The sequence below is a fragment of the Hypoxylon fragiforme genome (assembly GCF_022984875.1).
Source record: "Hypoxylon fragiforme strain CBS 206.31 chromosome Unknown GGS25scaffold_10, whole genome shotgun sequence".
In the NCBI taxonomy this organism is placed as follows: Eukaryota; Fungi; Ascomycota; class Sordariomycetes; order Xylariales; family Hypoxylaceae; genus Hypoxylon; species Hypoxylon fragiforme.
Window position 1 is genome coordinate 767,118 of NW_026054765.1, and position 27,253 is coordinate 794,370.

Consider the following 27,253-nt stretch of genomic DNA (forward strand, 5'->3'; position numbering starts at 1 on the left):
TTTTTCACTCATAGGCACGGCTCCACAACACGATTTTATTAAGTAAAACTTTACATTTAACTCGTCCCTCCTTAGTAAAGTTTTACTAATTACTATGTAGTTCATTACTGCCAAGGAACAACTTTTCTCACTGCGTGCGTTGCTGGAGCTGACATAGCTGACATACTTTGATGCGGGCATTGGTGAAGTCCGTTCCGAAATATGCCACTCGCTGCCCTGATTGGTTAAGGGCATGTTGCGCTGGACAATCCTGCCTACTAGATTCTACCAAGAGATGTAAGCTTAGATCTCTTGCGTCCAAAGGGAGCGAAAACCGTCCGTAGTGCAAGCGGACGCGGAAGCGGAGTTTCTCTTGTCCCTTGCCTACTTGGTACAATTTATACCCTACTGTCCACCTACCCAGGTACCCAACAGGGTGACACTATTTTCTACTCAATTCCTCAATTTTATACGCCTCAATCTTTCAAGATTAAAGATTAATACAACGCCGCTATTGTTTACTGTCACCGCCCATTCTTCCAACTATTTCCAGCGTTGCATGATTAAACTACGTACCCGCCACACACGTCAACATGGATATTAACGGCGCAGACTCAACATTGCACCTACCGCGCATTCTCTGCTTGCACGGCGGTGGGACTAACGCTCGCATTTTTCGGGCGCAGTGCCGCGTGCTGTCGCGCACGCTCGAGCCCCACTTTCGCATGGTCTACGCAGAGGCCCCGTTCTCATCCACCGCCGGACCAGATGTCTTGTCAGTGTACGCAGAACACGGCCCCTTTAAGCGGTGGTTGCGCTGGTTACCCGAGCAGTCTGAGGTAGAAGACCACACCGCGGTCACTGAGATTGAAGCTCAGCTAAAGGAAGCTATGGATATGGACGACGAATTAGGCGCCACCGGCCCTTGGGTTGCTCTCCTCGGATTTAGCCAAGGCGCCAAAATGGTAGCTAGCCTGTTGTTTCGACAGCAAATCCGCACAGAAAAGTTGGGCAGTGATCGAGCGGGATCGAATTGGAAGTTCGCAGTTGTAATGGCTGGGCGCGCACCTCTTGTGAATTTAGACCCCGACGTGTTCAAATCATCGATGTTGGCCCACCCGTCGCAGATTGGCCTCACAGGTGGACCGGACCTGATGGAGATGATGAGCGGAAACCACATACTAAAGCTACCGACCATTCATGTGCACGGCCTTAACGATCCGGGCGTGAGTCTACACAGGGAACTTCTCGAGGAATACTGCGATCCCAACACCACGCGGTTAGTGGAGTGGAACGGCGATCATCGAATTCCCCTTAAGAGTACAGATGTACAGCCTCTGGTAAATCAGATCCTGGAAGTCGCGAGAGAAACGAAGGCACTGTAACTAGTGCTGAGACACTAAAATATTGTCCCCCGCGCCCGCGTGGAGCCGGACATGGGGGCTGAGGAGACGATTACGGCGCAGAGCGTAGGATGATGAGAACCCCACTAAAAGATACACCTGGATACCTGTTAGATTTCAACGCAATCCTCTGTCATGCTAACTAAATAGACATCAATAAACATTCTTTATCATTTTAAACAAAATGAAACGAAGGTGAAGCACCTCGCTCAAAATTCCAAGAGGCGTATAACGGAAAACAAGGAAGCATACTCGGCAACCGATGATTGATGACTGATAACTATACATAAGATTTCCGGGCCTTGGTATCACGTAAGCAGGCGGTGCAAAGCTAGTGCACCTATCTATACACGATCCTATCGCCAGTCACTGACTGCAGTGGTGTTTGTTATTATTGAGACCATACGAAGACAGGGGCCAAGTACCGCCAACCTTGAAGGCAACTGACGGACAATAGTACCGAACCCCGCCATTCTAGGAGCGGGGACATCGAGTCATATGGCGGATAACAGTGGGATTATAGGTGCCTACTAGCCTACTAGGTACCTAGCCTGGGTAATCAGCATACTATCAGCATCCCTCGGGGCTCTTATTAACGACCATCCGACAGCACATCCCTCTTACTGGAATACTATATGAAGTATGTCAGATCCTAGAACTTGTTTGCTTGCTCTGAGCTGACATGAACTTTTATTGCCAGTTCTGATAAACTTTCCTCTTTTTTTTTGGTTTGAAAAAGGTTCCGTTTTCACTTATAGTAACTTATAGCAGGAGATGAGATATACATAGATATACTTACTTACACCTCATCACAAAATGTTGAAATTCACCTCCCTTGATACCTTACCCGACGAATTAGTTCTCCTCATCCTTGAGTTCTCTACTTTACCCAACAACACTTTAGTTTGCAGGTGTCCCAAACGCCCAAGCCATGACACTGCCAAAGCCTTGACACTGGTATCCCGGCGTCTGAACCAGCTAGCCACGTCTTTCCTCTACCGCGACCTCACCTTTACTGTATCGTCGTCCGCCGAGCTGCATCGCACGGATATATCACTCCGCCGCTATTGTCGGCACTTGCTTATTTGGGGCACCGATCGTCCACTCCTCGCCACACCGGAATGGGACCCGCTGATCACAGATGACTTCCTAACAGGCTGCGCGCGAGTCCGGTGTCTGACTGTGCGCGGGGGCTTTCAACGATACCACAGCGAAACCTGGGACCTGATCTCCCGTCTTCTAGCCAACACCCCGGACCTCAAGCACTTGCGTCTCGAGAAACACAACGATGCTTTTGACCTCCCCACCGTGGTGAAATACGTCCAAGGCTCGGCGCTCCAGCACCTAGCTCTCCACGGGATCTCAAAATCAGCATCAGCCGAACCCCTTCTGGATAGCGCGCAGGCCGGCACCGCCCCCTTCACCTCCCTAATGCTCTCCGACTACGAGGAAGACGCCGACAGCACCGCCACCCTGATCCGCTGGCCCGCGCACCTCCGGCACTTCAGCCTCGAGAGCCGGCCAACCGGGCGCCACAGCATCACCCCCTCCATGGTCGGCTCCTGGCTCTCCTCCCACCAAGACACGCTCGAAAGCCTGACGCTCGGCGCCCTGTCCGCCGCCTCCACCACGAGCCACCTGCCCGACGCATCGCGCTTCCCGAAGCTGAGGGTGCTCGCGCTGTCGAAGTACTACTTCGCGCACCCGCTCGCCTACGACGAGGCGGAGGCGGCGATGCTGCTCGCGCCATGCCTCGAGAGCTTCACCTGGAACCTCAACGCGTACGCCGGCGCCGCCGAGTCGTGGGATACCTTTGGCGAGCGCGAGGAGCTGTGGCTGCGGCAGTTTGCGACAGCGGCGTCGAAGACGGTGCCGCTGAAGTCGATCCACGTGGTTTTTGGGCCGAACTTTTACTCGCCGGACGAGGAGACGGGGTTCCCGTGGGATGGGCTGGGGAGGGTGGCGGGGTTTTGTAGAGGGTTGGGGATCGAGGTTACGTATACGGAGCCGCCGTTGAGTAAGGGGGAGTGGTTGGCGTCGAGGCGGGTGCTGGAGAAGGAGGAGGTGGTGAAGGCGTGAGGGTTGAGGGGATGGCGGGGGGAGTGTGATTTAGCGAGCATGTTATTTTTGTGCAATGGCATGATTAGTTGAAAGGCGTATTCGTACTAAGTGAAAAATATCTATGGATTTTATATCAGGTTACGCGGTATGCTCGCGGGCAGTATTGTGGGATGAAAAATATAATCTGGCATACCAAGACTCGCAACATAGGTACCTAGTACCTAGGCAGGTACCCCCTATTTCGTGGAGTATGGTAAGTCAAGCATCTACTTCGTTAATACACCTACTTTGTCTGTACCTAGGTAGGTATATAAAACTGCTTCCAAGTTTATTATGGGTTGATGCGCATTACCGTGGTTCAAAGTATCACAGATGGTGAAGCCCAGGTTTAGTGACGCCTTGCACCCGGGCATGCGGGTTGATTTGGAATTACCTACCGGTCAAAATATTACGCCGAAAATCTCTAGACGTTTCTTTGGCAGCATATGCAAATAATGTAGATAAGCCTACATTTAATAGGTCATGGCTTGCTCGAGGGCAGAGTATTCATGAGTCCAAGATTCAGGGGGGTGGACAGAAGCCATCTGTGATTCGTGGAGTCGAGGTAGCATCCGCCATTGCCTAAATGTGCCAATATAGAAGCAATTTGAGAGGAACCGAACAAGATAGCGCCCAGCGGCATATGTCCTGGATGAAATCGTGGCAGGATCATCTCAGTATATAGGAGTTTACGACCCAATCCAGATCCATGGCCCAAGTTTTATCCCGGTTTCCTCTACCCAACCACCACGACAAGCCATTTTTATAATTCCTCGCCAACAACGGTAGGTACCAAGACTCCAAAATGCAGTGGAAAGCCCTCGCCCTCTTCCTCCTCATGGAGCGCGGGTACAGCCAAGGTGCGATGCCGATGATGCGCTTCAGCTGCTCTCAGCTCGTCGTCGACCGTCTCGACCCCCTCGTAACCCCCGGCTCCATCCCCTCGCCCCACCTGCACCAGATCGTCGGGGGCAACTCGTTCAACGCGTCCATGGACCCGGCGACCCACGACCTGCCGAGCCAGTCCACCTGCACCAGCTGCACCTTCTCGGAGGACTTCTCCAACTACTGGACGGCGGTGCTCTACTTCCGCGCGCGCAACGGCACGTACCGCCGCGTCCCGCAGTTCGCGAGCGAGGGCCTCCGCGCCGACGGCGGCATCACGGTGTACTACATCCCGACGCCGGACGGGTCGTCGCCGGTGACGGCGTTCAAGCCGGGCTTCCGCATGCTGGTCGGCGACGCGGCGCTCACGGGCCCGGGCGACGCGCCCAAGGTCTGCCACCGCTGCATGCCGCGCACGGGCGACAACACCAACATCAACTGCGGCGCGCCCGACAGCCAGACGCTGCCGAGCGGCTTCTGCGACGGCGGCATCAGATCGGTCATCACGTTCCCGACCTGCTGGGACGGGAAGAACACCGACAGCCCCGACCACAAGACGCACGTGGCGTACCCGAGCTCGGGGGCCCCGGGCACCGGGGTGGGCGCGTCGGGGGTGTGCCCTCAGAGTCATCCGGTTAAGATTCCGCAGGTCATGCTGGAGGTTATGTGGGATGTAAGCGTTGTTGATTTTTTTTCTCTTGCACGTTTTTGTCTCGAGGGTCAACGGACTCAGTTTGCGAGTTTTTTTTTTTGTCTCCTTAGCAAAGGGGCTTTGAAAAAGGGGCTCGCTATTATCCCCAGCTCAACTTTTCTCTGCGCTGTTCGATACGATACAGGCCACTCGCTAACCCCGATGTGTGAAAAATGACACAGACTCGAATCTTCAACGACAAGAACTTATGGCCCGAGGATGGCTCGCAGCCGTTCGTGTGGAGCACCAACGACAAGTGAGTTACTTTTAGCCCCCCCCCCTCTTTTCTTTTCTTTTTGTTTTTTTCTGTGAAGGATCCTTCCCCATAATTCGACAATACCCCTAACCACAATCGACAGGAACGGCTATTCGCAGCACGGCGACTACGTCTTCGGCTGGGAGGGCGACAGCCTCCAACGCGCCATGGACGCGCGCTGCAACGGCGCCGTCTGCAGCCAGCTCAAGACCCAGTCCTCCGAGGAGGCGATGAAGTGCACCAAGGCGCCTGTTGTGAAGGAGGAGATTGATGGATGTAAGTTACATCTCCCAAGTATCTATCTTAGGGCTTGTCCGGCTAACAGTATTACAGGGGTGACCTCCATTCCGGGCCAGGAAATGTCTGCGTAGGTTGCTGTTCAGGAGACGGTACCTAGACTTGGATGGTGGTAGGTTACGTCGTGTTGGATGAAGCCGTAATGCGCGATGCCAGCCAAAGCATGTAGGGCCTTGAGGTTTCTGTCTCGTCTATAATCTATATGTATTTGCAAAATAGAGCTGTTCCAATCATTCGTATGAATTGATGAGATTGATGTACCTTGTCTCCGTAAAGTCCATGTAAGGAAGTCAAGCTTAGGCCATATTACCATAGTAAGATCTCCCCCAGACCGAGATGGTCTTAAAATAAGCTTATGAATTGTGATAATCAAGTAATAATGCGACTGCTGACTGATAGAGATGAGAGTGGATTTATCGCTGTGCCACGCGGGATGAACCACGCACCTGCACGACACGAATTGCCTAGTTTAGTAGAAGTTCTCATACAAGTCCAATTATGAATGGCGTATTTCAAGAATGAAGTTATACTGTGGGCAATATATCCGGCATGTCAAAAAGAAATTGAAAAATTTATGTTAGCCAGCTGAGGAATCGAACCCCAGGACCTAGTGGCGGTTGTATTTGTGATTTGAATTTTTTTTTCTATTCTTCGAACACTTCGAACCACTAGGTCATTCCAATCCGGCTGAGAATTCTACTGCTTTAATGGTTTATATACTGTCTCTTGGTCCGGGTTGAATCTCGGATGTGGTTGCGCGGTGATGGGTGAGGGGGGAGAGGTTGTTGTTTGTGGCCGTGCGGAAAAGGAGCAAAATAAAGGACCGTGCGTCAGTGAGAGATCGCGACCGGAATAGTTGCATTTTAGTTGGCTGTGAGATACCTTATGTGTATAGCTTGACGACCTAATAGAATCGATCTAGTCCTGGCACATATCAGAAGCGTTTTGAGCATCGAAAAACACTACGAAGAAATAGCATCTTAATCTCTTGCGACACGAATTGGTCACAACTTATGATAAACATCTATTGACTGTAGGCTGTTGTGAATAGCGTCATAAGTCGATATACCCTCTTTGTCTAATGCTCAAACCGGAAATCCAAGCGCTTATTCCCTTCATCCGTAGTCGTCGACAAGTAATTGAGCTTCTCTGCAGCGGTCATGGCGTTCCACGTTCGATCCCGGGACTTGTTCCTCCAGACATAATATACCTTGGTCAAAACGTAGAGCACAATATTCATGGCGAGTATAGCCAGCAGCTGCTTATTACCCCTGCGGTATAAAGGAGCGTCGTCGGCACGGTAGATGTTGGATGCGATAATGCCACCGGCCTGCACGAACATGTTGTAGCAGGCGGCGGAGACCGTGCGAGCTCGGACGGTGTTTGAGTTGCGTGAGTTCCAGGCGACTTGGATGGGATGGGCTGATGATCGACGGTTAGCATTTTTACAGAAAGCAAATTGTCTTAAGGGGAAAGCGTTACCATTGGGATACCCTAACAAGAGAGTTGTGACTGTGTAGATAACCCATCTGTTGGTGTTGGCAGTGTCGGCGACGTTCAAGTAAATCAGGAAAGGCAGAATCCAGAACTGCCCAACCATGGCTATCAAAGTAAGCTCTCCAAATATCTCGGCTGCAAATGTGTTTGCAAGCATCATGATAACTAACCCTCTTTGTTAGTCTGTCGAACTCATGAACACTTCTCACTTGCATGTTTCAACTCACTGTGGATGACTGTATACGGGATAGACAAAAGGTTAGACGTGAAAGTGTCAAACTTCATCTGCCGAAGTGATAGCGTCAAGTATTGCTGCTCTGGAACCGCCGGGATCTGAAAGACGAGTCCTAGGATATAAAGCGGCCAGAGATCGTAATCCTTCAGACACTTCCACAACAGCTTCGGCGTGATCGGCTGTCGGTTGTGCATGTCGCTCTTACTCGGGTCCTCGCGCAACACCCGGTTGACAATGATCGTCTGTTCGCGAGGCGAGAACCAGCCGTTCTTCCCACGGAACCAGCTAGCGGTTTGACAAGGGCCAGCGGGCATGAGGAGGAAGGAGAAGACGCCTACTACGAGAGTGAGCAAGCCTTCAAGCAGGAACAACCAGCGCCAGCCGGAGTACCCGAGCACGCCTCGCAGGTGCAACAGGCCAGCGCCCAAGAGCGCTGAAATAATGTCGGCTACGCTCATCATAGTCCAGAAGAATCCAAGACGAAGAGTCAACTCGTGGTGTTTGTAGAAATACGACAGATAGAGGATGACCTAACATCATCGGATTAGTACTGGGTACCTAAACATAGGTAAGATTCGCGGGGGTCTAGAGTCAAATACTCACATCAGGAATGAAACCTCCTTGCAGTATACCGAGCAGAGCACGTGTAGCTAAGAACGAAGTTCGGCCTGAGAGCCAAAACTGCGCCCCACCTACAATGCTCCAGAGAATCATCTGCGAGGGAATCCATCGATCCGGACCCATCCACTTAGAAACCAGCTGAGATGGAAGCTCAGCGAGCAAGAAAGAGAGCTTGAAGACGGTGTTTCCGAGATTATAGTCTGCCGCCTGGTTAGTAATGTCAGTTTAGGCAGATGGGTAAACAAGCATACCGTTCGTAGTCAAGTTCAGATCCGTCAAGAAGTTGTCAGTCAGCGCCTGCGATATATTGGCTCTGTCTAACTCGAGCGCCATGAACATGATACACGCCCATACTGTGATCCTCCAGTCGATTTTGCGGACGATCGCATATTCTTCAGCCCACGTCCATCGAGCGTTGGGGTCGAAACGGTGCGAGTTCTCCCTATTGTCATGTGTAAGACTCCGCGCTTATATGCTTGGTAGGTAGTTGGTTTAGAGTGTGTGCAGCATACCAATCAGGGCGAGGAAGGTATTTCTCGGCGGTCTGGGCATCATCGAATACACTAGGCTGTATGTAGCAACTCGGGGTTAGTTGGTGTTCTTGGAGGTCAATGGCAGTTATAGGGCTGGGCTGAGCTGGGCTTGGGTTGCATTACCTGCGTAGCAATTGCGTTTTCGTCGAAGTCTTTCGTACGTTGAAACCAAAAACGTTTCTCCTCTTTGGGTGCACCTAGAGGTGGTGCGTCACTACCAAGCGATGTAGTCGACTCGGTGACTGTCTTTTTTTCGTCGAGGCCTCGAAAGAGTACGGTTGCCATTTTGATGTTGCGTCCTATGAGGAATCTGAGACGGTCGACCTTATCGAATTGAGAGGTCAGAGGGTACTACGTCTGTCTCTATATAGTAGCACCATTGGCTCAGATGAAGGCCGCCACAGTATCACCAACCGACCCACCAATCCAGCCATATGGTATCATCGACATGGATATGAAATCTCGACTACATATATCGGCCGAGAACCCTGCTTCTTCCATGTTTTCCGGTGTGGGGGTTCTAGATCTGGGTATAATGGGGTTTATTCTCGTAGATAACTACCCAAGTAGGTATGATTTGATCTCACAATGGAATGGCAGCTATGGTGTGATTGTAGATGAATAAAAAGCTGAGATATTAGAACCTGTTTTTCCACCCCGCCTCCTTCTGTCAAAAGCTTCCATTCTCGGGAGATAGTCAAAGGTAACCTACATTCGGACAGTGTCCGCTCGCCTGTACGCCCCCCTTTCGCACCCTTAGAAAACGCGCAGGTACTTCCAGGATTTCGGGAATAGCTTGCCATATCTAACATCACAACTGCCAATGATATTTGGTTCCGATTGAATTCGTACCTGACATAGTAGCGCAGCAAGGAACAGCACGTCACTATCAGAAGGGTCTTGAGCTATTCCACCCTTGGAGCTTACACCCTCCTACTACTAATACTCAACATAAGTACAGTAACGTTAAGATAGCACGACCCTTGAAGATATCACCATGCATTTAAGCATGAACGTGCGATAAGCCAATAGAAAGGCTCTGATTGAAGATTGTCTCAAGCATGTACCCTTTGAACTGCATAAATCTGATGATGAAAATTGGAGGTTAAATGTCGCGATTTGTCGCCATCCGCTCCGGTCCACTTTCATTGGCAGTCTCAAGCCAAAATAAAATTGTGGCAATTCAACACTTATGTGTGCTACAAGCATAGGTACATGCGTAGTGGTATCTATCGGTGTTTTCCTCCTAGATCATCCATGTGCTACCTGCTGGGGTGTTACCAAGGTATCGGTATGGCTTCGAGAAGGAAACGGGGGCTTCAAGCCTCAGCATGGAGTTGGGACTAAAAATAGGTATTCAAGGAAGCCATTCGCCTTATATCCTATAATATATATGCATATCTCATTCATTCATTCATGATTATTGTAACCTAAGTCAATTGTGGCAAAAGCGGCGAGTTACACTCAACCCAGCAGCTATGTAAGATATGCCTTCAACCATTGTGACAACCCCAGGCTAGGTACCTAATACATGTCAAAAATAATTCAGGGCTTCCTTTACATACTTCTAGAAGCAGGCCCACGTGCAAATATTCCTTATTTACCAGCCATCCCGCTAGCCTCCACTTAGATACATCATAGAAGCTAAGCTTTCTAGTTAAGCTACTGGTCCATAACCCATCGTGGGGAGCTACGATTCAAATGATCTAGTTCAAGATTATAGCCTCGGAGAGACCAAGAAAATGTGAGAGCTTAGGGTCTATTTGCTCTTTCAAAGCTTGCCTAGACCCTCTCTTGTTTCCCACTACATTGAGTTATCAGATCACGTCAAATATTAGCAAAACGCGAAATTGTTCCCTTAGGTGACTATTGCAGCTAAGCAGCAGCCAAGAAATGGGAAAAGAGAAACACCTGGGCAAGAAAGCTTGCTGTTGCAGTACAACTGCAATCAAGAAGAAGAAAGAGGAAAGGAAGAAAGCTTGCTTTATTCCTAAACTATGGATGGCGGAGTGCCAATATATATGGCCATAAAGGCCATATGGCTAAGGATGCCTAAGGCATTTGTAACATACCTTCGTTGGCATAAAGCCATGCAGCTATTGCCATATTTATTGTCGGTGGGTGGTTTTGAAGCTATGTAGTTAGGTAATTAAAGTATAATTTTCCATTTCTTTTTGAAATAATAATCGTTTTTTTTTTTTAATTTTTTGAAGTAATATTTGTAGGTTTATTCTTTCTATTCGTACTTTTCTAAACCTATTAATCGGATAAAGGCTTTGTGTTTTTCTTTTATCAGTGGTTTGGTTAGTCTATTTGTTATCATTTCTTTGGTTCCAACATGTTAGATTTCAATATCTCCACGTTAAACTCTGTTAATAATCCATTTATACCGGATATCGATATAACAGGTTCTTACTATATTTAGAGGATTAAGAACTGTAGCAATCGCGTTGGCTGAATCTGAGAAAAGCAGTAGAGGCTTTGGTTAGGGATATCCTAACTTTTGAAGGAATTTTAATATTTATATTCCCGATAGTTTTGCTAGAGATAGATTGATAAACTTTGTTTTTGTATTATTTAGTACGACTAGTGATTGTTTTTTTAAACTCCAATGTATAAGGCCTTTTGCTAGGGTCATTAGATGGGCTTCTGTTGATTTTCTTAATCTTAGATAGTCTGCAAAAGCAGTATCTGCCCAGATTGTCAACTTCAGGTTCCCAAGATTGTATTTACCACTAAGTCCTTGTTATTTGCCTTTTGTGTGAATTCTTCTAGGAATAGTTGCCAGGTCAGGATTCCCTTTTGGTAATCCCGTTTTAGGAATCGATATTAATTTGGATATCGTTCCTTAATGGCTTCCATCATGTTAAATATCTTTGCGGTTTCAGATAAATCAAGATTTAGTTACTTAAATCTGTCGGATATTTTCTTGAATTTAATCATATAGTCACGCAGAGTTATTCTATTTTTAAGGGTAAAATTTTTCAGTTGGTAATATAATTAGGATACTAATTGTTCAAAGATTTTGGGTATTGTTTTCAATACCAGATTGTAAACCACTTTAGGATCGTCTTCTTCATCTTCCCAACCAGCTGCTTCCAATTAGGCAGTTACGTTTGGATTGCGTAATGAATTTGTCAATAGAGCTATATAATGGATTTTTTTTTTGCGATATTTTCGTTTCACTTCATCGGATGCTCCTTGTAGAAACGCTTATCGTATACCATTAATAAATCTATTAAGTCTGTAATATTAGCAATGTTAGCATACTAATCTTTTCCATTCTTTAAATCCATACTCGTCGAAAAGCAATGGAATTGGTGGGAAATGTAATAAGCCTTCTGCTATTTTGGCGGGTTTCTTGATTAATTTTAATACTTATTTAGTGTTATATTTTATCGTTGATTTTTTGTTATTATTGATAATTAAGTTTATTGTTTTAGGATTTTTCCTGTCGTGTTGATATTTTGAATATTTTGGTGGCTTTGTTTAAAACCTTATTTGGTGGGTTCTTTTCAAAATGGATAGGCACGATACTCAACCTTAATACCTTTTTAGGCTCCTTCCTTAGTAACCTTATCTTTTAATTTGGTTTCATATTGGATAGGTTTTTTGCCTATATTTCGTTGGTTTAATCTTGGCTTTATAAAAACCGAGGGAAGCAATATTTCATAATATTTCCTTTAATTATCTGATGTCTTTTGGCATCAAATCGGCGCTTTTTAAGCGGCACGGAGCTCATAACTTGTTGTAATACAACTGCAATCAAGAAGAAGAAAGAGGAAAGGAAGAAAGTTTGCTTTATTCCCAAACTACGGATGGCGGAGTGCCAATATATATGGCCATAAGGGCCATATGGCTAAGGATGCCTAAGGCACCTGCAACACTTGCTTATTCTTAAATATGCTGGCGTCGTGCCAATATAAGGCAGCTCATAAGAAGCTAACCATACCCTAGTGGGGCCAGCAGCACCCGCAACAGTGACTGTAGCCACTGGCCAGAGTATCTGTAGTCTTGGCCTGAGTCCGTATGAGGTAGAGGTGAAAGCCATGTGTCTATCTACTCATCCCAGATGCATCTAACGCTACACGAGACCTTCCATGTTGAACATCCACTTACAGACACAAAACTCGAGGTTCCCAATATTACAACGCTAATTCGCAGCTGGATATCAAGCTCTAGTCTTCCTCCCTTGGCTTGACAGGACAAGAGGTATAGCATTGAGGATAGCGATCGTAGACCATATACTAAGGACAAGAAGACGCCTGTCAAGGGTCTTCCCGGGGGATAACAAAGGTAGGATAGACTATACGGGGCCTAGTTAGAACAAAGACGACAATACCTATGTCTACTGTCTAGGTACGTAGGTATGCAAGCTCCATAATCTCTGGGGAGATGTTAGAGATATTATATTCCATCCATCTCAGGATCGTTCCAATACACTTCACAAGTCACTTCAAACCACAAGGTTTCCAATTAACGTCTTCTATTTCTATTTCCCTCTACACCCCTATGTTATTGCACCTGCTGTTCCGCATCGACCTCCCTACCTATGTACAACGGTCTCCCATCATTAACCGCCCAGGTCCTTGTGACCGTAATCGCGTTGTTCCCCCCCGCCTCCAAATCCGTCGCCGTCGCCAGATCTTCAGCCGAGTGCGTCGCGGCACTGATATTCGTGATCCTAATATCATCGTCCCATGTCGCGCGACTGCCGCCGTCTGTCTGCTCACCACGCCTTGGATTCACAATACTACCACCACCACCACCACCTCCAGCTCCGCTTTCCGAGTCGGAGACTTTCTTATTCTCGTTTAGTTGGCGGCGGGCCTGGTTCGGCGGTTGTTGTCTCCGTTTGGGGAAGCATGTTCTTGCTATCTTCTTTATGACCGGTTTCAGGGTAGGCAGGCAGCAGTTCACGATCCCGAGTGCGGGCTCGAGGATCGAGTAGTTCGACCCGTCGGCCAGTGTGTAGGTGAGGTCGTTCAGGTCCCAGCTGTTTATCCAGATGATGCGCAGCAGTGAGATGATGCAGATTCTAAGTAAAACACCTAGCCATTAGCAATTTTTTCCCCCGAAGATGAGTAAAATCTGCAGGATTAGGTATAACTCACACTGAGCCCAAGCTGAACATAGCTATAAGACCTAGCTTCTTAGACAGCGACATACGTAAACCCAGCAGCGTCGGTATCGGCAGCGTCACAATAAACGCATCGATGACCAAATTGGTTATCCCCGTAGACAGATACGCGTGCACCTCGCCGTGACAGCTTCCGGGAATCTTCTTGTTCCAGTTATACTGGATGGGGTGGCAGAGCGCGAAAGTGGCGACCATGACAATGACGAAATATGCCCACGCGAGAACCATCATGGCGTAGCATATTCTGCAGAATTGCTTCCGCGGGAAGAGCCGCGTGTAGAGCGAGAGGATGGAACACTTCACGCATGAGTTTGCGACGGCCCAGAGGACTTGGCCGGGCACGAAGAGCTGGAGTGAAGGGGAGGGGCCCAAGTCAGTCAAGGGATCGTCGTTTGAGGCTAGGTTGTACCAGGGGGGGTCTGATACGAACCTGTAAACTGATGTCGAGCATCCTATCATCAACCTCGTTTAGATGAAACCCCAGAACTCCCATAAAACTAGCTATACCGTACCTATGTTAACCCTGATTTCACGAAAAGCAATACCGGTGGGAAAGGGGGGTGACTCACGTGCAATAAATGTAGCAGCTGTTGCGGCCGAGAACACCATGGCTACAGCTGCCATATAGTCGCTAAAGGCGATGCGAGTGCCTTGGATATATCTGGACCAGAATCGGAGGATAAGGCATGTGAAGGCTAGGGCGTTTGACACGAAAGCTATGATCGTGAACCGAAGGCCAGTAGACGATAGCGCCATGATGACTACCTACACGTAAACCGTAGCTGCTATAAGCGGATATGCATTAGTTCGGTATTTGTGTGAGATTTCTGGTTTCTGTGATGTGGTATAGTAGGATTTACTCGTCTAAAGACACCAAGTCAACCCGAAAACAAATGCTCGACCACCCACCCCGTTGCGTAGAAGACCTAGAAGACCTACGATGCGTTTTTCATGCTGATAGCATTTCGTAAATCCTCCACTCCCTCTCTTCGTCTCCAGTAGCCAAATCTCCTGTATAGTGGCGGGGGGTGAAAGAAAGGATCAGATAACAGGGTTAGCCTACCCGCGCTACAATGGCTTTGAAGTATTCCCGATGCGCCACCATACCCGCCAAACGGGTATCCCGACTTTCGGGATCCCGATGAACAAAGCTGTTTTCGGAGTCCATACCTAGGTTACCTTCTGAGACCTACCTCGGTAGCTACAGTTACCGACTTGCCATGTAGCTGGAATGTAGCATACTTCATAGTCCCGAACAAAGAGATCAAGGTCAAAAGCGTAAAGAGGCAACATAGGTACTCGACTCAAAAGTGTAACGAGACACAATTGTCTATCTAGGTAGTTTCGAAATCACAAAGGATTTTGCTTAGCAACAGCTTAACCATAAGTCCCGGTCTCAAATCTAATACCGTTGGACTATGGCAGACTCTGAGGCTGATAAGTTTCAGTTCGCCACAGGAGGCTGCCCGTAACACAAGGACTTCACAATTCTGTAATGCTATTAGTAATTTCTCTTTCAAACTACATGCCGCTTCTCTTTTTGGGGATGTTTGAGAGTTATTTTAACTCGCAGAAGTTGTAGGTTAATGTAGGAATGTTGCGGCCAAAAGTAGGTATAGAAATCTTGTACTTGAGCTACGTTGAAGCTAGCTCAGCAAGTAGGTAATTTCACAAACATGAAGTCACGATCTTAGAGTATGTATGATTTAAATGAGATGGCATTTCTACTTCCTCGGAGAAACATCAACAGTGCTGTATCTAGTAAGTAGGAAGAAGACTAGCCCTTTGTTCCCCCCCATAAACAAGACACTTTGTGACAACCCCCCGGGACGCCCGCACATACGTCAATGATGAAATAGGGTGGATCAATACAAGTCATTACTAATACGGAAGCTTTCCATCCTCGTAAATGCCCCCCCACGTTGCCTTGTTGAAAGGGAGGAGCCTTCTTTCAAGGCAGTGTTATATTCACCTGGGCAAGTGTAGCCGAGGGCCCTCCTCACTAGTTAGTAGATCTTCCCTGGTCATGTGTTTGTTGGATTTGCCGCTTCTAGAATCTTATTGTTAGTGGTGACACGGCTGGACTTTTGCTCGCGAGCTGCTTTCCTTAAACGTAGTAGTTATGGCCTGCTGGTCAACGACTTCCTCGTTTTTTGACATTCCCATAGGGTAGACCTCGGGTGGGCATTATGAGCAAGCCTTAGCAGTATATACACAAGTATTCCTTTATTTATTCCAAAGAAAACGACCTCATGTTATATTAATATGAGGAGTTTCTTAGGGAATAAGGGACATAACTAGGTCGACCTTCAAAGCCATCATGCTAAGGCCCACATATGCCTAGCCATCTGTTTGTCGATGGCCTGAAAAGAGGCCTGGAAGCTAGCAGATAGACAGCTAGTAACAGTAGCAATGTTGCTCAGTAAAGTCATAATACGAATGCTCGTTGACGACTAAGGTTAGGTAAGTTAGTTTCATCCGACCAGTAAATCTCAGAAGTGCCCCGCCAAGCCCGGTCCCCCGCCGGAAGCAACCCCAGCGCCGGTCTACCGTGATATTGCCGAAAAGTAGCTTCTCGACCCGAGCAAATGGAACAAACCGTAGGGTCTCGCTTAGTCTCCCGCTCGATCCAAACACAGATCCGCTTTAGAGTCCCGTATGCATCCACCCGCCCCCCCCCCCCCAAACAACCCAATCTAGTGCAGCGACGTCGTGGATACCTGGGTACCTGGCTATGTGAAACATGATCAAACTCCAACGCATCGTGGTCTCGCGCACGATCTCCCCTTATCAGCACAGCACATCACAACCAGCCTGCATATAACCGTACACGCCATAGCGGCACGGGCCGCCAGCACGACCGAAGAGAGACGCAGGAAGCAAGGGCTGGAATAACGTTTGGGTACCTATCTACCAGCATAGGTAACCTAGGTAGGTGTTCATAGATAAGTTCTAAATCGGAGGTGTTCCTTTAGAAATGACGTTACAAGAGTATGAATGCAATCCCCAACGAATCATGAACACAAACAAAAATAGCCCATCGAATCGCGATCCATATCCCCACGCAAACCAATAGAATTGTGGTTATGGTAAGTCGTATGTACCCACAGCTCACGAAGCCAAGGAATCAAGCAATAAAGCCGCAATCCAGAAGAGGCTCGCTAATGTGCGTCACTAAATTTAGGACACTGTGGAGAGTAGGTAGATGATACCCAATTAGTAATTCACCTTACAGCACACATATGTACACCAGACAATGAGGTTAAAGTGATGAACGGGTCCCAATGTAAGCAATAGCGATGCCACGTAAGTGACTGGAACACGTCGAGAATCATGATTCACCCCATACCGTGTGTCCTGCCAATGGCGGTCGTTTTAATGCCACGAGAGCCCCAGTGGGAATCTATTGTTCTATTCGCGCCTCCACACGACTGAGAGCCACTTACACACTGCGTTACCTCTGTTAGCCGACAACCTCATCACACCCGAAAAATAAAGAAAAAGCCGAAAAACATAAGAGAAGACAGAAGATTGAAGTTTGGCCAGATAGATGTCATGGAGGATAATCGGGGGAGCATTGGCGAGACGAATAGTACACATTCTTACTACACAGCATCCGCCGCTGCCACCGCTGCCACCTTTGTTACCGCCACCGCTGTTACTGCCCCCGCCTCTCCTTCAAGCGCACGCGCCGCCCCTGGGCCTCGAATATGGGGACTTCGCAAAGGATCAGTAACATCTGAGTGCACCTGTCCATCGAATCGGGGATCGGTGGCCCTCCGCGATAGCGTCGCATACCCCTCTTCCGACTCTACCTTTGAGGCCAGCATCATCAAGGGTACGGCGCAGGCCTGCCAATGTCACCCAAGCAAACCTCGGTTGATTGATCTCGACAATTTACGCCTCAAAGTAAAGGATCTTCGGCGGAGCATGTCCAGAAACAACAGCATCGCAGAAGAAACTTCGTCGTGGTCGAGAGACATCGAATTAAGCCCGCCCCAGCACATAGTTATCCACCCACCCACAGAGCAGCGAACCGCGACCGATATGTCCAACGAAACCCAGAGTGATAGCTTCAAAGTTGCCAAGACTCGATCACCCTCTTTGCTTATACCTCCAAAGAGATTTCGTGACAAGATTCGAAGTAAGCATTTTAATCGGACACCTGAAAATTTGGAGCTCGAATGCCCGGGCCACACGGAAGTCCAAAATGAGCGTAGGATAAAAGGAGTGTGGTCCCCGTGCTGCGTGATTCTGTAACCCGTGTTATGAGAAGAGAATCATTTCAATTGAGCAGTATCCGTGGAATTTTCAGGAAAATAGGGGCGTTGGAAGGAATAAGGGTTTCTCAGGCCTTGGGAAATGACTGATTCTTTATGGTCCGAATCAACAATTAGTAACAAACAGGTGGGGGTCCTTATTTTAGGGGATTGCACTTGTATAGGAATTTTAGGTGCGGTGTTCTATAGAGGGGCGGTAGAAAGGCCAGTTAAGCTCGCGACGGGGCCGTCAGCGAGCTTCGAAAATAATGACAGGGAATGCGGGGTGTATTATATGACATTCGAGGCATCTAGTAATATTAGCTTCCCGTACAAATTTGACAGAACAAATCAACATGAATATTAGATACCATTCAAGTTCTCTGTCCCTCCTCTGGTTGCCTTTCGGTTTCTTCAGCAGCTCTTTTGCGTCGTATCCTGCCCCTACTGGCAATATAGTCAATGTCCAGGTTGTGCTGGTTAGCCGGTACGTACATCCACTTCTCATGTTCAGCATTCCATCCTCTGTTGGGCAAGTAGGCCTCTAGCATATAATAGTTGTCCCTGTGAAAGGGGAAATCAAAGCTTGGAGGGCCACTTCTTTCTAAGAATAGGTCGGCACCGGATTCCATCTCCCGCCGGGACATGCGGAAACGATGCCTTTTATTGCCTTTGTTGGCGGCATGCCGACTTATTGACCTCACTGTTGAGCTCAAATGGGCCTCAAGTAGTCTAGCATACCAGAGAGGGCTATGGAGGGCTTTCCGTACGATAGCTGCATTGGAAGCTATTAGATTCCGATTCCATTCAGGATTCTTGCCTCTTCTTATCATCGGAATCGGTTCTCCCATATCTAAGTTCTTCTGCCAGTGGGAAAAGTCGACGATGAGGCATAAAGACAGCCAGCGCAACAGACAGGTTAGACAGGTGCATATCTCAGCTGGATCCGGGGCTTGAACGTGTTTATATGGTTTCTGATGAACGATGTGAAGGTCCAGTCTTTCGGGACTCTGGATGAAAGCTTGAATGCTTGGGTCAACCTTTTCCATGAGTACAGGCAACCTGAAGCATTTCTTAAGACAGGCATAGCGCCAATTCATGATAGACTTGGCGATCCAAGGTCCATCCTGAACAATGAATCCATGGTAAGCCTTGCTAACGCGTTGCAAGTTGAAGAGGTCGCTAGGACGAAGAAGCGTCAGAATTTGCAACACGAGTTCGTATGGCAAGTTCATCAGATCCTGTGATTGCTCTCCTATCTTTTTAGTCTTCTTCGCCTGCTTCTTCAATGCTCTCTCAGTCCGTTTGGAGCGCAAGGGAAGCGCCTCTGTTTTATCTTCCAATATCCCTAACTCATCATCCTCAGAGGGCTCAACTTTCCTCATGGTAAGGGCCTGAAGTTGGTATCACGAAAGGGAATTACGTGCTGTTTGTTGTTCTTGTCAAACGTTGAATATTGTTTGGATGTTTGAATTGACGTGGCAAATGTAAAGTTTCACGACTGAGCTGCAGGTTACACTGACGGTACTTGTTGGTCGGAGACTCGGAGTTAAAGAGCCTTAACAATACTTAAGAGATTAGTCATTGGAATTTGGTGGTACGGAGTATGTACGGCGTAGTTACAATACTATGTAAATACAATGTGGTGGGGTTATTTAAGCCGATAAACACATAACTTCCCGCATTGCATGTGCATCCTGACATAATACGTCAATGTATCACATAGTTACATGGTATAGTAGGGTACATATGCACAACTTCAAGGTGTGAACATGAAAAGGTACACACCTAAGTGACCTACATGTAAGTTTATCAAAGGATAAGCCTTTAATCAGATCTGGACTATGGGTTTGATAGACATCTTGTAAATCATGAGGCCTTTTTGAGCTAGAAGGAACCATTAATGCGGAGTAAGCGACATGGTCAGTTCAACGTCAGTCAGATGCCAGTCAGCAGTCAGCACACTCTGGAACTATCTATCCGAATCATCCATTGCCCCAGACAAAACCCAAATATGATTCTTGTTACCTCGTTTCTTTACTTGTCTCTCAATTTCATTCATGTCAAAAGCTACAATTCATAAAACCTGTCTGGCATTATAATCATTCACATCATGGCCATTTATCACCTGGTCCTGCTAAAGTTCAAGGATCTTATACCTCCCGAGGAGGTCAAATCTGTAAGACGTCCAAGCCACCTTATGCTAGTGTACCTGTCAGATGTCTATCATGAGGCACTTGCCTAGATTTACTAACCGTTTTCTGTCTACTTATTTAGGCTTGCAGTAAATTTCTTTCTCTGGGAGACAATTGTCTTCACCCCACAACTCAGAAAACGTATTTCAAAGTAGTCGGTGGAGGAAAAGACAACAGTCCAGAGAACCTTCAGGTCCGTTAAATCCCATTTCGTACATTTATCATCGGCATTCTGTTTGATAATCCCTAGTCAATGCTGATAGGCTCCAAAATAGAATGGATTGACACACGCATTCGTTGTCTACTTTGAGAATGGAGAAGAAGACAGGGAGTATTATCTGAAGACCGACCCTGTTCATATGGAGTTTTCCGTGGACATCAAAGAGCTAGTCGAGAAAATCCAAGTTGTCGACTTTACACCTGGAGTGTTCTAACCAAACATCTTACATATCTATCTACGTATAGGTTTGTTATGGCTTCTCGAAGGTCACCGGGCCTGGTCTTTGGTTGAGAATTAGAGAATTGGGGGAAGATGTAATGACGTCATCAGAGACTGCAATTAGCTTGTGATCTTCTATAGGTGTTCCAACTCGTAAGTACCTGGAGATGCTAAGTTGAAATTGTCAAAATGGGTTGGACTTTTAAAAGTATCTACTCCAAATTCGTCATTCCATATAATAGTTATACACTATTTACAATTGCAAGATTTCTAGGCAATGATCGCCATAAATACCTCTGGCGGCCTGGACTGCTAGGCTGATAAGGTTAGTTACCTAACCTAGTACCTAGTAGGTACTCATTGTAATTGAAGCCACTATCTTTCCAGGGCTACTTATGTACCTAAAACTTAAAAGAGGAAAAGGGTAAAAGGGTAGCGTACGGTAGCGTACCTACTTGGGAGTTAAAAGATGGAGATCTTTCAACGCTAAAGCCAATTGGGATTAATTACAGCCCTACGTCATCCCCCACCTTAGCTGCACCTCATACTACTAGCACTAGTAATGGTTTGGGAGGGCCCTGAAATCCATTGGGCGTGCAAATAGGTACGTAGGTACCTAGAGCTGTCCAAGGCAAAGCAAACACGCATCAAATTGATTCCAGATAGTTATGCCTTCCTTGTGTGGTATGGCTCCCTGTAATTCTTATTTCCTTCACTGAATCTTAAAAAATCAATGGTATTTCTTTGTCAACTGTCAACAATACATATACCTAATCAATCTTCGTCATCCCCCAATTAGATATCGTCTTGTTGTAATAATACATCAATAGCTTTTTTTTGCGCTGAACGCCTTGACAAAATAAATCGGCATTCATCATTGATCTATTTCTTCTCTGTCCCCATTCAAATCGTACAAACACTTTGCTTTCTCTCTTCCCCCCACCACACCAAGAACATCAGCCCATCTTTCCCATTCGTCATCCAACACGCCTTGTCGTGTCTTTGACAAGTCGTGTCTCTTGTCTTATCTTGACGCGCCAACCACGCGAAATAGAATCCCCGTATTCACCATTTGATCTTTAACCACCTCAGAAGTATCATCCACTACCAACGTCATCAAGATGTCGCAACAACAGACCGCACCAATGCTCATCAATGTGCCTCCCCCACCATCCAATCCGGATACTCCTAGTGATATGCCGTATGTTATCAATATAAGACATCTCCATCCCCATCTCTATCCTTATCCCTATCTATCCTATACCCCTTGCTTTCTTGATTCATGTTGGATATAGTAGTGACTAACTAGAAACATCGAGCAGTGGTACTCCTACCAGCACTACCACCTCCCTCTCCGCCCTTTCTACTACCGCTATCAAGGATGGCCATCGAGGTCATGCCTACCACGGTCTCGGAGGTCCCCGAGGCCATCAACATCACTCATCCACCAATAGCCTAGAAGCAGAGCGTGCAGATCGCATCAGTCGTCTTGCCGGTCTCGAGCGTGTAAATACCGTCCGCGCCCCCAACCAGAACCAACCACACAATGGCAATCCGAACGCTCTTCAGACTACGCCTACATCCAATGCCGCGCAACAGGCCGCTGCCCTCACACCCGCCTACTTCGACTCCAATGGCCAACCAGTCGCAATCACCAAGATGAGCACGGTCGGCACGGCCTCCGCGACGGGTAGTGTCGGAGCGCGGACAACTACCGAGGCCGAACAATTTGACATGGATGCCGACCTAACCGAAGTTGATGAAGACAGTAGCATGAGTATGGACACTAACTATCGTCCCATGGATGTTGATTCTACCTCCGGCGCCATGGATCCTATGGAAGACATAACCGGTCGTTCCGTTGGTGGTTTTGAGGACCGCATGAGTGATGACGGTACAGCCAGTCTAGTTGGTTTCGGCGAGGGCGCAAACAGCACTGTCAGTGGCCCTATATACCACCGTAGGCCCCTACCTGGTACCGCTGGGGCGACAGGTGTATGGGGCCTGGAGCGAAGCAGCTCGGGTCTAAGCCAAGAAGCTTCAGCACGCAGTCGAGAGATGCGAGACAATGGTAACGACACCCCCATCAGCGCGTCTGCTGCCGCAGAAACACGGCATGCTAAATATGTTGACGGCGTTGCTGTAGATGGTGGTGGTCATGTCGGTACTTCTGACGATGACGTTTTTGTCGACACCACAACCCGCGGTCCCATTCCTGTCCAACCCGGGCAGCCACGAACAAGTGCTCTTAGAGAAGGAGTTGGTGGACCAGCCTCTCGCGAAGCTGCCGAGCGCATTGTGCGAGAGCGCCTCGATGGTGGTGAGGCTGCCCGAGGCCCGATCCTAGGTAACTCGAAGGATGGTGATAAGCTGGGAAAGTTCTATTTTGAGGATAAGAAGTTGTAGTGGCAATAAAACACAAATGCTGTCATCAAGGTAGTTCAGAACATCAGGGAGGAGGTATTTGTCTTTTTTCACGATCCACGTATCGTTACGGAGTTATATGGGCGTTCCGCGGAAACACAAAAGCCAACCATAGCAGTCCGACCTAGGACGAAGACAGTGGCTCAACTGTCTTATTATAGATTGAAGACGTGCAGTCAAGAAGAGGCACACGCACTCGCCTCATATCTATGTCAGGCTTTTTTCAAGGAGAGGGTCAAGGTTTTATTAAAGAATGGTCGTATTTGATTAGGATTAGGTACCTACCTAGGGCAACATACCTACTTAGGATTGGGAGACGACCTTTATATGGTACCAAGTGAGCACTCGTGCGTATGATTATGCAACGCTTAGTTTTGCTTTTAATATAATGTTTGGCTGCTTTGGCCCTGTGATTATTGGCTTCGTTGGTTCGTTATGTATGTGTGTGTAGTTGTGCATGTGAAAGGTTGAGAGTAAATGAGAAAGACTACGGGGCTAGAGTATAGAGATGTGAAATGGCTTCCCATTATGCGTCTACATATGTGTACTTATTTTGCCAGGCACCGAGTAAACAGCCACTCATGTGAAAACCCCTTTATTCGAATGAGCCATCAGCCTACTTAGATTTGCTGACGAAGGTAAAAGATATGAATGTCAAGACGTAAAATCCTCAGGTTTTTTTTGTTTTTTTTATTGTCTAGTGATTACTACTTACTACACAGGCATGTATCATGATATCTCGTCGACAGCTTCATAAGCTAGCACCTACCCCCTTCTACCTAGCCTACCTAAGTATATACTTGCATATTAAATATCTCTACCTACCTACCTTCAATCCATTTCCCAAGGTACGCATATCAGATGCCACCCCTTTTACCCATCTCTCCTCAAAACAAAAACAAAATGCTTGCTTGCTTGCTTGCTTGCTTACTCTCTTTCCAATTCTCTTTTCATTCCCCTCTTCCGCATTTGCGGTTTCCATTTCCCACCTTACACAATCGTAATATCCACAAGTTTCGACACATCAACATTCGTCGAGTTCGCCAGCCCGAAGAACCGCTTCGTCTGGAAATCCTCGCCGTTCATCGCCCCGTGCAGGTACGCCTCGCCGACGTACTCGTACGTGGACTCTTCTTCCAGCGCCGCTGGGTTTCCTTCTCCCTCTCCCTCTGCCTCTGCTCTCGTTTCCGTACGTGGTGGTGGAAGCTTGGCGACGGGCCGCAGAATATAAGGAAAGAAACCCCCCACACACGCCACCACCAAGTCCCCCTTCATCACCCCGCCCCCCGCGCGCCTGCTCTCCGCCTCCTCCTCGCTCACCCCCGGCACCTCGCCCCTGAACGCGCGCGCCGCCACCTGCGCCATGTGCGGGTCGCGCTGCGCGAGGAACTGCTGGAACCCCTCCATCATCGAGCGCGCGAGGGAGTCGTTCAACAGGCGGCCCAGGTCGGGGCGTCTCGTTCCCTCCCCACCCCCCGCCTCTCGCTCTTCCGCCTCGGCAACCTCTCGCTCCGCGTCCTCGCCAACAAACGCGCCGTCCGCCGCGACCACGTCCTCCACGGCGCTCATCCCGAACCGCCCGTCCGCCGTCCGCCAGAACCGCCGCCCGACCGCCCGCGCCCGCAGCGCCTCCTCAAACGGCGCCGCGGCCCCGCACCGCGGCACCAGCGCCATCAGCTCCGCGCTCGCGCGGATCCGCGCCGCGTTCTCCGCCGTCTGCAGCTCCGCCAGCGTGCACCCCAGCATGCTGAGCACCGTCTGCGACCAGGCTCTCGAAGTGCGCTGCCATCGAGGGAGGGGGGGGCGGGAACGAGCGCAGGGATCCCGCGGCGTCGTGGGAGGTGGAGGTGTTGAGGAGGAGGGTGCGCCAGAAGCGGTCTTTGGTGAGGGCCAGGGGTTCGTTCGGGTAGTAGTTGTTGGGGGAGTTGGAGGTGTCGAGGATCAGCTTCTGGAACTCGGAGAAGCAGAGGCGTCGAAGGTTGCCGCCGTTGAAGATGGGTGAGACGTGCGTGATGCGCCCGAGGGGCCGCGCTTGTAAGTGTAGCCGGGCGGCGGTGCTGGTGCTGTCGTCGGCGTCGTCGTCGTCGGGGTACGAGACGCGCAGGGGTTTGCGCGCGGAGGCGGGGGTGATGTGGTCCCACCACCCGCGCATGTGGGTGTTCGGGTTGAATGGCGCCATGTTCTTTTTAGGCGGCTCGGCGGTGTAGTCGGGGACCCAGGTCGGCAGACCACCGCGGCGGGCGTGGCGGCGGAGACGGCGCGCGCAGGGGGGCCGCTCGCCGAACCAGATCATGAGGTCCTGGCGTTCGAGGACGGAGTACCGCGCGGCGTCGACGAAGACCTGCGGCACCGTCTTCGTGTAGTCGATCGCCGGGAGCGGCTGGGGCCCTTGGTCGTGGAACTCGATGCGGCGCGACGGCGTGGCGATGAGCTGCATGGAGAAGACGGTCTCGCGCGGGTCCTTGGTGGCGCACTCGCGCGCGGTCTGGATCATGGGGAGCAGCTCGACGGACTCGTTCAGGCGGCGGCGGCGCTCTGCAATCTCGATGGAGTTGGCGATCTCGAACCCTTTCAGCACGTGCGGCAGCAGCGGCACCCGGAAGAACTTGCCCTGGAAAATGGGCATGCCGCGCGACGCGGCGATGTAGTCGTGCCACCGGATGTTGCTGCGGCCGCACACGACGATTGGCGCCTTCGCGAGCACGATGTCCGACACGCTCTGCACGGACTGCCAGTACGACGCGCCGAAGACGTCGTAGATCACGTTCCAGTGGCTGAAGTCGAACGAGTTGAGATCGTCGAAGGCACAGTCGAAGAGCTTCTCCCGCAGCGCCATCAGCTGCTGCATGGTGATGCGGGTGAAGGCGTCGTCGGGGCCCACGCCCACCTCCTGACAAGCGGCGGAGTAGCGCCGGCTGATTTCGTGGATTGTCTGGAAGGCCCTAGTCGTTTTCTCGCCGTTGTCCGGCCCTAGCCAGCACAGCGTGCGCTCCGCGTTCTCCAACACCTGGCGCTGCATGCTCGCCTGTGCGCTGCGCTCCTCCGGCGTGCGGCCCGCCAGCAGGTCAGCCCAGAGATAGCGGGGCCGAAACTTGCGGCGAAACATGCGCAGTGCGCTTTCGAGAGCGGAGGGGATGGCCTGGTCCTCGCCGTCCACGGAGATGGTCACCAGGGTTTCGTTAGCTGAATTGGCCAAGGAACGATCGTACGAAATGCATTCGTAGACAGTGTCTTTCAAGCTCATATTTGTCATAACGACCTTGATAGGAGCATCGCGATCAGCGGCTGGCTGGAGGGAGGCTAGCTTAGCGATGGCGATCGAATCATGCTGCCCGAGAAGGGTTGAGAAGGGATTGGTATTTGTCATTGTTCCTATATGTCTTGTCGTAGTTTTGCAAGCAAGAGAACGAAAAGGCTTGGAGGAATGGCGATGCCAAGCAGGCAGCAGATGATGGGTCAGTTGGGCACTACTACTACTTCGCGCCACTGCTCTTGCTACTCTTGGTGATCCATCGCGATTTATATAGTTGGGTATCTGTCCCGAAAATGGAAATTTCATCTGGAGGCAGCAGTCGTTGCCTAGTATTTCATAAGGGGCGATGGTGAACGACTAGGCAGGTCGATGTAAGAAGTGAGTTGGGGAGTCACATGTAATTACCACATGTAATTAGTCACCTGACTATGCAGGTATCCCCCTGAAAAGTCCCGCTAACCCCAACCTACTACTAGTAGTAGTCCATCGCCTCTGGTCTGGAACAGTGCTAGGTACTTAGGCTAGGCATAGCACTCCAAGCCCTGGAGACTTGTCCATGAATTAATCACCCATAGGTACATAGACTTTTTAACTAGGCGACTGCTCAGCCTAGAATTCGGACAATAGGTACTTAGCAAACGCTAACTCAAGTTCCTCAAATGGATTGAACGACGCTATTCACGTTAATGCTAGGTTAGTTGCTACTATAGTCGAATCGTCGATTAATTAGATTAGTCCAAGTCTTAGCCGTCTCGGCGATTCGAGTGGATTTATATGGGTAACACCCGATCGATCGGTTCGCTTATAGATAGATCGGCTCAGTGGGTCTCGGGGGTCCGGAGACGTTGTGATAGATATAGTTGGTACATTCTGGCTTCCTTTTTTGGTTGCCAGTTGATACTAATATGGGGAGAGGGCATAGTAAGATGGCTAGATGGCTGTTGAAAGTGCTCGCTCAGTACCTGCCTAGGTAAGGTATAAGGCGTGCAACAAAATAGAAGCGTCAAGAAAATGGCAAACAACCGCCTCACAACAATTCGATTGTG

General features: G+C 49.0%; 11 protein-coding genes across 11 annotated transcripts; 7 read left to right on the forward strand and 4 right to left on the reverse strand.

The window, feature by feature from the left end:
• The first annotated feature begins 403 nt into the window (after positions 1-403).
• GGS25DRAFT_78858 (serine hydrolase FSH) lies at positions 404-2,031 on the forward strand. Its single transcript, XM_049266017.1, has one exon. It carries the CDS (start codon positions 573-575, stop codon positions 1,362-1,364), a length of 792 nt encoding a protein of 263 aa, XP_049112120.1. The 5' UTR covers positions 404-572; the 3' UTR covers positions 1,365-2,031.
• On the forward strand, positions 2,000-3,905 carry GGS25DRAFT_509750 (uncharacterized protein). Its single transcript, XM_049262597.1, has one exon. The coding sequence runs from the start codon at positions 2,199-2,201 to the stop codon at positions 3,459-3,461; it is 1,263 nt and encodes a 420-aa protein (XP_049112121.1). The 5' UTR covers positions 2,000-2,198; the 3' UTR covers positions 3,462-3,905.
• A 104-nt stretch (positions 3,906-4,009) lies between these two features.
• On the forward strand, positions 4,010-5,685 carry GGS25DRAFT_528035 (uncharacterized protein; the record flags this gene model as incomplete). Its single annotated transcript, XM_049265141.1, has 4 exons — positions 4,010-5,040; positions 5,241-5,314; positions 5,418-5,590; positions 5,648-5,685. The coding sequence occupies exons 1-4, from the start codon at positions 4,288-4,290 to the stop codon at positions 5,683-5,685; spliced, it is 1,038 nt and encodes a 345-aa protein (XP_049112122.1). The 5' UTR covers positions 4,010-4,287.
• A 1,004-nt stretch (positions 5,686-6,689) lies between these two features.
• On the reverse strand, positions 6,690-8,782 carry GGS25DRAFT_528037 (MFS general substrate transporter; the record flags this gene model as incomplete). The annotated part of the gene is made up of 7 exons (XM_049265142.1): positions 6,690-7,033; positions 7,094-7,273; positions 7,336-7,873; positions 7,947-8,164; positions 8,216-8,406; positions 8,477-8,532; positions 8,621-8,782. The coding sequence occupies 7 exons, from the start codon at positions 8,780-8,782 to the stop codon at positions 6,690-6,692; spliced, it is 1,689 nt and encodes a 562-aa protein (XP_049112123.1).
• Positions 8,783-13,012: 4,230 nt separating this feature from the next.
• On the reverse strand, positions 13,013-14,393 carry GGS25DRAFT_528038 (uncharacterized protein; the record flags this gene model as incomplete). Its single annotated transcript, XM_049265143.1, has 4 exons — positions 13,013-13,535; positions 13,612-13,985; positions 14,068-14,138; positions 14,207-14,393. 4 exons carry the CDS (start codon positions 14,391-14,393, stop codon positions 13,013-13,015), a joined length of 1,155 nt encoding a protein of 384 aa, XP_049112124.1.
• Positions 14,394-17,192: 2,799 nt separating this feature from the next.
• Positions 17,193-17,897, forward strand: GGS25DRAFT_526093 (uncharacterized protein; the record flags this gene model as incomplete). The annotated part of the gene is made up of 1 exon (XM_049264917.1): positions 17,193-17,897. The coding sequence occupies one exon, from the start codon at positions 17,193-17,195 to the stop codon at positions 17,895-17,897; it is 705 nt and encodes a 234-aa protein (XP_049112125.1).
• Positions 17,898-18,053: 156 nt separating this feature from the next.
• Positions 18,054-19,542, reverse strand: GGS25DRAFT_78905 (uncharacterized protein). Its single transcript, XM_049266018.1, has 2 exons — positions 18,268-19,542; positions 18,054-18,207 (listed from the first exon to the last, which is right to left on the reverse strand). The coding sequence occupies exon 1, from the start codon at positions 19,279-19,281 to the stop codon at positions 18,271-18,273; it is 1,011 nt and encodes a 336-aa protein (XP_049112126.1). The 5' UTR covers positions 19,282-19,542; the 3' UTR covers positions 18,054-18,207; positions 18,268-18,270.
• Positions 19,543-19,682: 140 nt separating this feature from the next.
• GGS25DRAFT_509761 (stress responsive A/B barrel domain-containing protein) lies at positions 19,683-20,916 on the forward strand. The gene is made up of 3 exons (XM_049262598.1): positions 19,683-20,075; positions 20,174-20,284; positions 20,367-20,916. The coding sequence occupies exons 1-3, from the start codon at positions 20,010-20,012 to the stop codon at positions 20,523-20,525; spliced, it is 336 nt and encodes a 111-aa protein (XP_049112127.1). The 5' UTR covers positions 19,683-20,009; the 3' UTR covers positions 20,526-20,916.
• A 309-nt stretch (positions 20,917-21,225) lies between these two features.
• GGS25DRAFT_509763 (uncharacterized protein) lies at positions 21,226-23,367 on the forward strand. The gene is made up of 2 exons (XM_049262599.1): positions 21,226-21,731; positions 21,853-23,367. The coding sequence occupies exons 1-2, from the start codon at positions 21,652-21,654 to the stop codon at positions 22,934-22,936; spliced, it is 1,164 nt and encodes a 387-aa protein (XP_049112128.1). The 5' UTR covers positions 21,226-21,651; the 3' UTR covers positions 22,937-23,367.
• Positions 23,368-23,602: 235 nt separating this feature from the next.
• Positions 23,603-24,210, forward strand: GGS25DRAFT_509765 (uncharacterized protein). The gene has a single exon (XM_049262600.1). The coding sequence runs from the start codon at positions 23,686-23,688 to the stop codon at positions 23,956-23,958; it is 273 nt and encodes a 90-aa protein (XP_049112129.1). The 5' UTR covers positions 23,603-23,685; the 3' UTR covers positions 23,959-24,210.
• A 351-nt stretch (positions 24,211-24,561) lies between these two features.
• On the reverse strand, positions 24,562-26,583 carry GGS25DRAFT_509766 (uncharacterized protein). The gene has a single exon (XM_049262601.1). It carries the CDS (start codon positions 26,511-26,513, stop codon positions 24,588-24,590), a length of 1,926 nt encoding a protein of 641 aa, XP_049112130.1. The 5' UTR covers positions 26,514-26,583; the 3' UTR covers positions 24,562-24,587.
• Positions 26,584-27,253: the final 670 nt, after the last annotated feature.

Bases quoted from the DNA above. Each gene is read 5' to 3' on its own strand.
- GGS25DRAFT_78858 (XM_049266017.1), top strand. From the start codon at position 573: ATGGATATTAACGGCGCAGACTCAACATTGCACCTACCGCGCATTCTC.
- GGS25DRAFT_509750 (XM_049262597.1), top strand. From the start codon at position 2,199: ATGTTGAAATTCACCTCCCTTGATACCTTACCCGACGAATTAGTTCTC.
- GGS25DRAFT_78905 (XM_049266018.1), bottom strand. From the start codon at position 19,281: ATGAGGAAAGTTGAGCCCTCTGAGGATGATGAGTTAGGGATATTGGAA.
- GGS25DRAFT_509761 (XM_049262598.1), top strand. From the start codon at position 20,010: ATGGCCATTTATCACCTGGTCCTGCTAAAGTTCAAGGATCTTATACCT. The intron at 20,076-20,173 runs GTAAGACGTCCA...CTACTTATTTAG, and splicing joins CTCCCGAGGAGGTCAAATCT to GCTTGCAGTAAATTTCTTTC. The intron at 20,285-20,366 runs GTCCGTTAAATC...GCTCCAAAATAG, and splicing joins ACAGTCCAGAGAACCTTCAG to AATGGATTGACACACGCATT.
- GGS25DRAFT_509763 (XM_049262599.1), top strand. From the start codon at position 21,652: ATGTCGCAACAACAGACCGCACCAATGCTCATCAATGTGCCTCCCCCA. The intron at 21,732-21,852 runs GTATGTTATCAA...AACATCGAGCAG, and splicing joins GATACTCCTAGTGATATGCC to TGGTACTCCTACCAGCACTA.
- GGS25DRAFT_509765 (XM_049262600.1), top strand. From the start codon at position 23,686: ATGATATCTCGTCGACAGCTTCATAAGCTAGCACCTACCCCCTTCTAC.
- GGS25DRAFT_509766 (XM_049262601.1), bottom strand. From the start codon at position 26,513: ATGAAATTTCCATTTTCGGGACAGATACCCAACTATATAAATCGCGAT.